Source organism: Bufo gargarizans, chromosome 3 (assembly GCF_014858855.1).
Source record: "Bufo gargarizans isolate SCDJY-AF-19 chromosome 3, ASM1485885v1, whole genome shotgun sequence".
Lineage (NCBI taxonomy): Eukaryota > Metazoa > Chordata > Amphibia > Anura > Bufonidae > Bufo > Bufo gargarizans.
In genome coordinates, this window is record NC_058082.1 from 209,722,720 (window position 1) to 209,734,731 (window position 12,012).

Consider the following 12,012-nt stretch of genomic DNA (forward strand, 5'->3'; position numbering starts at 1 on the left):
ACACAAAGGCGGACTTTAGAGCCTCAAAAGCTCGGATGGCCTCGAGCGGCCAGACCTGGGGATTACTGCCCTTCCTGGTCAGATCCGTGAGAGGCTTGGCTAGCATGGAAAAGTCCCTGATGAACTTCCGATAATAATTGGCGAAGCCCAAAAAGCGCTGCAGGGCACGAAGACCACTGGGCTGGGGCCACTGTAAGACAGCCGAAACCTTCTCAGGATCCATGGAGAACCCCTCAGCGGAAATGATGTAACCTAAGAAGGTTACCTGGGATCGGTGAAATTCGCATTTCTCAAGCTTACCGAACAGCTTGTTCTCTCGTAACCGTTGCAACACTCGTCTGACATCCAGAATGTGGGCCTCCATGGATTCAGAATATACCAAGATGTCATCCAAATAGACCACCACACACTGCTGCAACAGGTCACGGAAAACATCGTTGATGAATTCCTGGAAGACTGCGGGCGCATTGCACAACCCAAAGGGCATAACCAAGGATTCATAATGACCGGTCCTGGTGTTAAACGCGGTCTTCCACTCATCGCCCGCCTTGATCCTTACCAGGTTATATGCCGCCCTCAGGTCGAGTTTGGTAAAGACCGTGGCCCCTTTGAGGCGATCGAACAGCTCGGAAATCAAGGGTATCGGGTAAGCGTTCTTGATCGTGATGCGATTGAGACCCCTGTAATCGATGCAAGGCCTCAACTCACCGCCCTTCTTTTTCACAAAGAAAAATCCAGCCCCTGCCGGGGACGAGGATTTGCGAATGTGTCCGCGTGAAAGCGCCTCCCTCACGTACTCCTCCATGGCCTCATTCTCCGCTACCGACAGTGGATAGACTTTGCCACGAGGAGGAACGGCACCAGATTGTAACTCTATGGCACAATCGTATGGGCGGTGCGGAGGTAGGGCAACCGCACGCACCTTATCGAATACATCCCGGTACTCCTCGTATTCAGGAGGCAACAGAGAGTCCGAGGAAGTACACAGCAACTTGACAGGCCCATGGATGCAACTAGCCCCACACTGCGGTGACCACGAGAGGATCTCGGCCGATCTCCAATCGAAAGTCGGATTATGCTTCTGGAGCCAGGGGTACCCCAAGACCACCGAGTAGTGTGGAGACGAAATAACCTGGAGACAGACCGACTCTCTGTGAACGGCACCAATGGCCATCCTCACTGGAAGGGTCTCCTGAGTCACGTGTGGCGGCAGAAGGGGTCTGCCGTCTATCGCCTCAAGAGCCAGTGGGGAACCTCGAGGCTGCAGAGGAATGGAATTGGCGGCAGCGAACACACTATCAATGAACAAACCACCAGCACCAGAGTCCACCAACGCCTGGGTCGTCACCGAGCCCCCGACCCAGGAGAGGACAACAGTAATCAGTGGTTTGTCAACACGGGAAACCGGGGACGAGGAGACTCCACCCAAGATCTGCCCCCGACAGGATCTCAGGTGCGAGCGTTTCCCGGACGGTTCGGGCATGCCAACCGAAAATGCCCACCGAGACCACAGTACATGCATCGGCCCTCGCGTCTCCGGAGTACCCTCTCCCCCTCGGACAGGCGAGCAAACCCCAGCTGCATGGGTTCACCCCCAGACAAGTCATCCCCAGGAGGCGTGGGAGGAGAGGGAGGCACGGGTGGGACAGCAAACGTAGGCGCCAATCTGTTAGAAGACCTCCGCAGGCTCTCCTTAAAGGAAGGTCTCTCCCTGAGTCTGGTGTCAATCAAAATCAGGAAAGAAATAAGAGACTCGAGCTCCACTGGTAGGTCCTTAGCTGCAACCTCATCCTTCAAGGCATCCGAGAGACCATGAGAGAAAGCAGCGACCAGAGTCTCATTATTCCAGCCCACCTCTGCTGCCAGGGTACGAAACTCAATGGCGTATTCAGCTACGGATCGTGAACCCTGTCTGATGGACATAAGGAGCTTCGCAGCAGAGGCAGCACGAGCCGGCACATCGAATACCTTCCGAAGAGAAGCAACAAAACCGGAAAACTCGGCAACCACCGGATTGTTGTTCTCCCATAAAGAGCTGGCCCAGGCCAAGGCCTTGTCCGAGAGCAGCGAGATCAAGAAGCCCACCTTTGATCTCTCAGTAGGAAAGGCATGTGGCAGCAACTCGAAATAAATGCCCACCTGGTTAAGGAAACCTCGGCACTGAGTTGGCTCTCCCCCAAAGCGCTGTGGAAGGGGGGCAGAACCGGTCATACCCCGAAACACCGCAGGCGCAGCAACAGGTGTCGGGGTAGACTCTGGCGCAACAACCGGAGCGGCAGTAGGAGCGGGCCCAGGAGCGACAACCGACCCATCGGCAACGGAAGCTAAATGAGCCGTGCGTTCAAGCAGGGTTTGCAACGCCACAGCGAACCGACCCAACAGGTGATCCTGCTGATCAAGTCTGGCAACCAGCGTAGGTAGCGAGGATGGCCCTGTACCGTCAGAATTCATGGCTTGGTCCTAATGTCATGGAACCATGAACCAGACGTACAACAAGAGATAAGTGGAAATAAGAAGGCTTTATTGAAAATCAAGCTGTAAGGCAAAAGTCCAAACGGATGGCTAAACCGAAGCAGGGTCTTGCGAAGCCAGAGGTCAGGAACCAGAAGGGTAGTCAGACGAAGCCTGGATCAGGAACCAGCAGGGTAGTCAGACGAAGCCTGGATCAGGAACCAGCAGGGTAGTCAGACGAAGCCAGGATCAGGAACCAGCAGGGTAGTCAGACGAAGCCAGGATCAGGAACCAGCAGGGTAGTCAGACGAAGCCAGGATCAGGAACCAGAAGCAGCAGCAGTCTTAGAAGCATGTGAACACAGGAGGACCAAGCAAGGAACTGAAGCCACAGACCTCCTATATATATATATATATATGAGCTAGGCATCCAGCTCCTCCCAGTGGGAAGGAGAAGCCGCAGGGTGGGAGGCTACAAGAAACCCAGAAACCAAGATGGCCGCCAGCACATGTCAAACGAAGGAGAACAGCAAGAAGGTAAGACCATGACACGCAGGATGAGCAAGACCCGACGTAAATGTTCCTTATGAGTTTTGAAATCGGGAGAAAAAATTAAAATGTCATCCAAATACACCAATACAAATTTTCCCATCAAATGATAAAAAATGCTGTTCACGAAATGCTGAAAAACGGCTGGGGCATTCATCAAACCAAAAGGCATAACCAAATTTTCAAAGTGGCCCTCAGGGGTATTGAAGGCAGTCTTCCATTCGTCCCCTTCTCTGACCCTGACCAGGTTATATGCCCCTCTTAAATCTAATTTGGAAAAGACTTTAGCCCCAACAACCTGGTTAAATAGGTCCGGGATCAGAGGAAGCGGATAAGGGTCACGAATTGTGATATTGTTCAGCTCCCTGAAATCCAGACAAGGTCTTAAAGAACCATCTTTTTTCTTAACAAAGAAAAAACCAGCGGCAACAGGTGACTTCGAGGGTCGTATGTGTCCCTTTCTCAGACTCTCAGAGATATAAGCACGCATAGCGATCCTCTCAGGTTGGGAAATATTGTATAAACGAGATTTAGGCAGCTTGGCGTCTGGGATGAGATTAATAGGGCAATCGTACTCCCTGTGCGGGGGCAAATCCTGAACTCCACTCTCAGAGAAGACATCCGAAAATTCAGAGAGAAAAGATGGTACAGTCTTAGTAGCAACCTCAGAAACAGATGTCATGAGGCAATTCTCTCTGCAAAAGTCACTCCAACCATTTATTTGCCTCGCTTGCCAATCAATGGTGGGGTTATGCTTAGTGAGCCAGGGCAGCCCCAACACCAGAGGGGTAGGTAAACCGCTAAGGACGAAACATGACACATCCTCAACATGAGCATCACTCACAATTAAAACGGATATTGTGAACTATGCCCTTTAATGATTTTTGAGAAAGTGGAGCGGAATCGATAGCAAAAACAGGAATATCCTTTCCCAAAGTGCGCACCTGGAAACCATGAGTTATCGCAAATTGATTATCAATGAGATTAACCGCTGCTCCACTATCCACAAAAATCTCACAAAAAATGTTCTTGCTCTCTACCGCCACCCTAGCCGGCAGGACAAAACGGGAACTACAAGCAAATGGAAAACCTTCAATTTCCGCCTCAACCCTGCCAATAGTAACAGACGGAACATTTTTAAAAGATTTTTTCCTGTTTGTTTCTTTATTACTCCCAGAAAACTGCCTGAATCTCCTAGAGGGACAAATATTTGCCAAATGATTTATACCTCCACAACAAAAACAAACCCTCCCATGCGAGCTGAATCTTCTATTGTCAGAAGCAATCAACCCAGCTGCATGGGCTCCTGCTCAGAAGGGGCTGACGGCGACTGAGACCCCTGCGCACAGAACGGGACCGCTGCACTGTCCTGGGACTGAGTATGACAGGAAGTGGACATCTCTCCTCTCTCTCTAAGACGCCTGTCAATACGAACGGCCTGAGACATAGCAGAGTCCAAAGAAATAGGCCTCTCATGAAAGGCAAATGCATCTTTCAATCCCTCTGAAAGACCATGGCAAAATTGACTTCGGAGCGCAGCATCATTCCAACCAGTATCAGCTGCCCATCTCCGAAATTCTGAGCAGTATATCTCTGCGGATTGTTTACCCTGGCATAAGAGACGTAGTCTAGACTCCGCCAGAGCAATACGATCCGGATCATCATATATCTGACCCAGGGCTAAAAAGAATTCATCCACTGAACGGAGGGGCCGTGCCCCCTCCGGCAGCGAAAAGGCCCAGGACTGAGCGTTACCCCTGAGCAGCGATATAATGATCCCCACCCTCCGTTCCTCATCACCAGAAGAATGGGGAAGAAGGCGAAAATGGAGTTTGCAAGCCTCTCTAAAACGCACAAAATTTATAATGTCACGGACGGTGTACAGGAAACAAGGCAAAGCAACATGTACTGTATAAACGACTCGCTGGATCCACAAACTAAGGAACCAAGGGAGACCCCTCCCTGCAGAAGACCTGGCACTTTCCCCTGGCTGCTCAGCCTATGCAAAGATCCGAATGGTGGAGGTTTGCATATCCACGAACCTTGACTATAAAGCCCTGAGCACCCTACAATAGTGAGGGGACACGACCACCGGCTCCCTACACAAGATACGGAGGGAGTCAGGGTCACCTGGGATCCAGCAAACAGAAAATAACAGATAAAGGTACAACACTTAGCTTTGAAGCAAACAGGAGAACAGAGTCAGCGTGCACACACACTCCAGGAAGTAGTATAAGCCGCCCAGAAAAGCCTTCTGGGGAGGAATTTAAAGGGAAGCAATTAGTCCAACACATGACAGCTGAGAGAGGCTAACGAGAGGAGGAGCTGAATACCACGACACAGAAACTCAAGGAGGAGGTTCTGAAAGGCCTCTGTCAGAGCTTCTCAGCTGTCTGGTTGTGACAGAGGACAGGTCATCAATACTAATTACCAGATAACCCCTTTAACTGGTTGATTTAGTAGCTAGGGGGCAATTATTTTTTCACAGGTAGGGTTGATTGTACAATAAATTGTCTTCTATAATTTAAAAACCAGGGTTTTAGGTTCACGTGAGTTATCTTTAAAAAAAGGGGGTATTCCGGTTACATTAAGTTATTCCCTATCCACAGAATAGGGGGTAACTATTAGATTGGTGGGGGTCCTACTGCTGGGACCACCACCGATCATAAGAAGGGGGGTCCTGTATCCTCCTGAAATGAACGGACCGGCATGCCTGCTGCCACTCCACTCATTTCTATGAGAGTTTCGTAAATAACCGAGTATAGCGCTCATCTATCTCCGGAACTTCTACAGAAATTAATGGAGCAGGCATGCCGGACCAGCCGGTCCGTTCATTTCAGAGGGGTACAGGACCCTCGTTCTTGTGATTGGTGGGGGTCCTACTGCTGGGACCCCTACCAATCTAATAGTTACCCCCTATCCTGTGGATAGGGAATAAACTTAATGTAACCGGAATACCCCTTTAACATTAAAAGCAATTTGATCAGAAACATTCAAGTGTGACAGAATATGGAAAGGGAAGGGAGCAAATACTTTGTCAGAGCACTGCCCTAATAGTGTTTGTTTACTAAAAAGCACAGCAACACAATTTCACTTTAAGTGTATAGATTTTATTAATGAATTTATAAAAATATTCAGATTATATTGTTGCATTAGTTTGTTTTCAAAGGGGTTGTTCACCTTGCATTTTTCATCAGAACCCACAGCATTGCTGGACAGGCGGCGATCATGTGTGACCCCAGCTGCTGGGTTCCGGCTCCATCACTTCACAGCTCCCAAGTGTGCTCACATCAACACCCGTTTTCACACGGGGCACATGACCACTGAAGCCATGCAGCATGTCACTGGGTCACGTGCCACATGGGTGACACGTCAACGCTGCAGCCAGTGATTGGATGTTGATGTTGGCACACCCAGGAGCTGCAGAACGGGCAATGGAGCCAGGACCCAGCTGCTGGAGTCTGAAAATATGTTGGACAACCCCTTTAAGGGAAAAATAAAAAATATTATATATTTTTTTAATACCATAATTTCTACAACTCCTAATAAACTCAAGTCTCAATATAAAGACAAGACAGACACATCCTCTATAAAGGTTTTAGCCGTTTCTCCAAGAACGGTGGTATATGGGTGTGTAAAAAGCTGATCAAATCATCTTACACATTAGAGTACAGATTGGGCATTACATATAAAGTCAAGACTACATAACAATAAGTATGTGGATAATCTGCAATAAAAATACTTCACATGTTCAAGATAAAAGCATGCTGCCTGGGAATGAACAGCACTGTGTTTACTGCATAGTAGAAATAATCAAAAGCTTTAAAATTACCATATATATCCAAATAGTGACTATGAGTATAAGGTTAGGAGGAAATGGAGGTTTAAGGCACAAAATAAACAATATAAAGCAATGAATGGGAATGACATGCAGACTGCAGAGCACAAGTGAAATTCAAGTATTCTCAATGCTCTGGTAATGGTGCTTTCCATGGTTCCCTTTTCTGGTTTTCACTGCGAGTAGAGATGGCTTTGCTGTCTAACGCACTTGGGTAAAGGCACTAGTGATGCACTGGTTGTGCAAGGCAAGTCCAAAATGCAGTCAGACATCAGGAGCCCGACAGCCAGGTCTATAGCCGCTTTTCAATGGGTTTTTGCGTATACTCTTGAGATGCTGTACGTGTCTTATAGTACAAATATAAGAGATGAGACTATAAAGCAGCATATACTCTTCAGCAACAGACCGCATGTAACCCACCTGCTTAAAAGTGTTCAGAACATGACATATCTGAGCTAACCTGGGGTCCCGGGACGCTAAGTAGTCTATGGCCAGTTCTCGCTGTATGCACAAATGCATAGAAGATCGCTTACTCTAGAGCGTGAGCTTTTCAGTCACATTTTACAGTGTTTTAGTGGAGTAATACTGATCTACACATGGTGACGTGAAACATAGCAATACATAAAGGACGCTGGATTCTGCTGCTGTGGACTGCAGCAAGGCAAAAAGGTATTAATGAGGTGAGGGAATAAATAGCCTGTGCGTTGTAGTTTAATACAGCTATCATGCAGATAAATATATTGCGTGAATGTTAGTGCAGGTAACAGTCAAGTAGAATGTATGATCGGCGCTGGACTGGCGTGCTGCACCCTGCCGACAGTCTTCTATACCATACACAGGAAATGGTTATTTTCTCGCTATGGTTTCCGAGAGCTTTTTGAGCCGTTTCTTTAACTCCAGGGGGAACTTCTCATAGCATTTCTTACACACCGGCTTCATGTCAAATTCCACAAACTTGTTCCTTAAAAATAAAATAATATGTGATCACTAAAGACGACAGAATAACACATGACAAGCATAATATAACCGCATGCCATCCAATACTGAGAAAAATTAGCTGTTTCTTAGTCATATCTGGTTCTTGATTACCTGAGTGACAAGTATGGTCACCACGACTGTTTTCCACACCTTATCTTTGTTTTTAACCCCAAATCATACAAGGCTGGTCACATTAGTCTGGGTTCACACCAGTGTTGTTCATTCCGTTGTTCTACTTCGTTATAGGGGAACCAGTCTGGCCATAGACCCTACAACGAAACTTCCCAGGGGGCTGCCAGAACCCTCCAACGAAACTTCCCAGGGGGCTTCCAGAACCCTCCTCACAGCCACCAGGCAGGTAATGATCTGACGCTCACCTCCTGACTCCCGAATTCAACTGTATTGCCGTTCGGAGGCAACTGGAGTAGGAGGGCAGAGCATTGCAGCTGATACTGACCACCACAGAGTGGCAGTTTGTTTTAGTGGCTCTGTTGGGATGGTATAAAGTGCCCCAATATGGTATTTGGACCCCCGCCTTCTTTCAATTTGGACCCAACTACAAAATAGGGCCACTCTAAGTTCCCAGTCTGCCCCTGTGTGGGCAGAACAATGGACTTAATGGCACATATCTGATACCAACTAGGGTTGTTGCGGGTATTGACGTTTCGATACCTTTGTCCCGGTATCAATACGATACCAGGATTTCCATTTTTTGGATACTGGGCTGCGCAGTCTAGTATCTCTGAACATGACACAGAGCGGCGCCCAGCAATGTCCCAGCACTTACTATTATTCCTGGGCGCCTCTCCGTTCGCCCTCCGTGCCCCATTACTGTCTCCTTTCCTGCTCCATATGCTAATTACTATCCGAGCAATAGGGAGGAGACATCAGCTTCTCTAGTGGGCGTTCCTTCTCCCTGCGCTGCGATTGGACAGCGCTACAGCCAGGGGAGAAGCTGATGTCTCCTCCCCATTGCTCCGATAGTAATTAGCATATGGAGCAGGAGACAGTAATGGGGCACTGCGGGCGAACAGAGCGGCGCCCAGGAATAATAGTAAGTGCTGGGACATCGCTAGGTGCCGCTCTGTGTAGCCTAATACTTAAAGTCTGGACCCACGTCTTAACACATAATAATACAGGGGGCAGGTGCCGGCAGCAGAATCGCATTGCTGGCACCCTGCCCCCGACAGGGAGCTGCGATCAGCTGCAGTTAACCCTGCAGGTGCGGCACCTGAGGGGTTAACTGCCGCTGATCTGCTGCCAGTACCCGCCTCCTGTATTAAGGGGTAATTATCAGTGCGCCCTAAACCCCCCACCCCATTAAAATCATTGGTGGCAGTGGCCACAGGGTCCCCTCTCCCCCCCTCATTGGTGGTGCAGTGGCAGCTTCTGATCGGAGCCCCAGCAGTGTAATCCTGGGGCTCTGATCGGTTACCATGGCAGCCAGGACGCCACTGAAGCCCTGGCTGCCATGGTAACATCCCTGATGCTGTGTGCACAGAGCAGCAGGGACAGTGCAGCAGGGACAGCAGGGACAGTGTGAAGTCCTATTCACCCTGATAAAAAATTCGCCATTTTTAAAAATGCGGAATGCACGTGGCTTTTTTGGTTTATTTTTTCGCGAGGTATCGAGTATCGCAATACTTTTTCATGGTATTGAAACCGAATCAAAAATTTGGTATCGCAACAACTCTAATACCAACATTGCTGAATGGACCCCATTGATTATAATAGGGTCCATAGGGTTTTGAATGCGCTATTGTGTCCCATATTTTTTGGCAGGTTAAAAAATTGTCCCTTATGTAGCCTCTGACACAGATGTGAACATAGCCTCAGATAGCTATATAACTCCCAACCCCCACATAAACATGCATCCCCAGCCGGAGTTCTTGTGTTCTCAATAAGGAGAGGTTAGTAATCATATCTCCCTCGAGAACAAAAGGGTGTAACGGCCAGACCCTTCTTTCTCCCCAACATCTGCCATCAGTGGAAATCCAGTCCAAATGAAATTGGCAGATCTGGCCACCAGTCAATTCGTGCCCAGGCTTCTCAGCATTGCCGACACCTGTCAGAACCAGAATAGTGCCATTACCAGTTGTCACCCAGCTTTCCAGAAATTGATGGAACCAAAGAAAGTCTGAAAAGAAATTCAACTCAATGGGGGAAGATTTATGAAATTGTCTAAAAGAAATACTGTCTTTGCTGTCCATAGTAATTCATCAGTGGGTTCTGTGATTGGCTGCCGTGGGCAAAAATAGTTTTTCTTTAGACAAGTTTTCATTAATCTGCCTCAAAATGACTTCTGTTTACCGTGTTTCTCCGAAAATAAGACAGGGTCGCCAAAAAAAAGAGGGGTTGGTATTATTAACGGGGAAAGGCTTATTTTTGGGGGGACACGGTAATAGTTAAAAAAAGCTCCTCAACTCATTGGCAATGCGATCATACAATAGGAGGGTTATGCAAACCACAACATCTGCATTTAAAGTTATCACAAGAAAATGCATGCAAAATAAAAAGCAAGAGTGTAAAAGACCACGACCTATAAAAAAAGCACATTCTTTACTTCCGCTTTGCCCGACGAGACTTGGACAGTGTGATCTGCTCAGAAAGGACAGTCTCTCCGTCAATGGATTATGTACATATGAATGGCTCACTTGTCTTCTGTTCTGCAGCTGCTGCATCCATTCCCCTATGTATTACACGCTGTCCCTCTGCTCTGATATTACTGCAGAGGCAATCTTATAGCACGGGAAGGCAGGTTCCTCCTTTCGTAGGTCTTAGATTTTTATGAGACATGTGAAATTCCCACCAGCCAGCTACTCTACAGCAACAGTGTAATTGTACATTTTATACGACAGGTTGTGAACACCATGGTCTTTACTGGTGATGCTATAAACCCCACTGCAAATTTCACCTCTTGACTCATTGTTACTTCACTGCATAGTTACACAAAAATTAAAGGAAGGGTTAGTTTTAAAGAGGACCTGTAATGTCTCCTGACATGCCCATGTAACAACAATTCTGGAGCATCTATTCTTATGTTTTATCATGTTCCATGCCTATATTATTCCTGCTAAAGGTTATGAATGAAATACTAGTACGTATTTTTCGCCACATAAGACGCCCCCCCCCCCCAAAGCGTCTTATGGGGCGAATGCTGCCATTTCACATCGCAGACTGCGATGTATCAGCTGGAGGGGGGAGGGAGTAGGGGCCGGTATCATGCAAATGCAGCGGGGCCGGTGTGGTCACTGTACTCCGGCCCCACCGCTCACTCACTGCTTTATTGCTTAACCCTTTTATAATAATAACTTTCATTGAACTTCCGATCCCCAGCCCTATCTGTACTACTTACAAAATGTTCTGTAGCAGGCAGGGTGGGCGGCCGGAACTCACTGACGTCACGTCATTCATAAAGTAGGCGGCGCAGGCACGTGACGTCAGTGAGTTACGGCCGGCCGTCCTGCTCTGCCTGCTACAGGACATTTTGTAAGTAGTACAGATAGGGCTGGGGATTGGAACTTCAATGAAAGTTATTATTATAAAAGGTTTAAGCAATAAAGCAGTGAGTGAGCGGTGGGGCCGGAGTACAGTGACCGCACCGGCCCCGCTGCATTTGCATGACATCAGCTCCTCCTCCCTCCCACAGGTTTAGCTATGGTATATTAGGGCATCTGTGGATGCCACTATTATGGGGTGGGGGATATGTGGATGGCACTGTTATGGGGTGGGGGATCTGTGGGTGACACATATATAGCAGTGCCATCCACAGATCCCCCTCCATAACAGTGCCATCCACAGATCACCTCCATAACAGTGCATCATCCACAGATCCCCCATAATAGTGTCATGCACAGACCAGCATTAGTTCAAAACCCACCAAAAGCACACCTTTTGGTTAAATGTTTTTTTTCTTATTTTCCTCCTCAAAAACCTAGGTGCGTCTTATAGGGCGAAAAATACGGTAGTTTGTAATGAAGGTCCAGATGGGTGTGTCCCTGCACAGTCTGACACAATCCAATCAGTTTGTGCAGGGACACCTTCCCCCTCCCTCGACTGGTAACAACCATCTGGGCCTTCATTCATAACTTTTAGCAGAAATAATAAAGAAATGGCCCATCATAGAGTCATAAGAACAGATGCTGCAGAATTGTTATCACAAGGGAGATGCAAGTAATAACTAAAACAGACATGTCG

The 12,012-nt window shown here is 47.9% G+C and overlaps 1 protein-coding gene across 6 annotated transcripts in view; it reads right to left on the bottom strand.

The window, feature by feature from the left end:
• Nucleotides 1–6,087: 6,087 nt before the first annotated feature.
• LIMS1 (LIM zinc finger domain containing 1) overlaps nucleotides 6,088–12,012 on the bottom strand; it is a 77,881-nt gene continuing 71,956 nt past the window's right edge. For all 6 annotated transcript variants that reach the window (XM_044283823.1, XM_044283826.1, XM_044283824.1 and 3 more), the window contains one exon: nucleotides 6,088–7,798. Coding sequence is in view for 2 of the 6 variants with exons in the window: in XM_044283825.1 (XP_044139760.1) it covers nucleotides 7,684–7,798 (115 nt within the window). In the remaining 4 variants the exon portion in view is untranslated. The remainder of the gene's footprint in view (nucleotides 7,799–12,012) is intronic.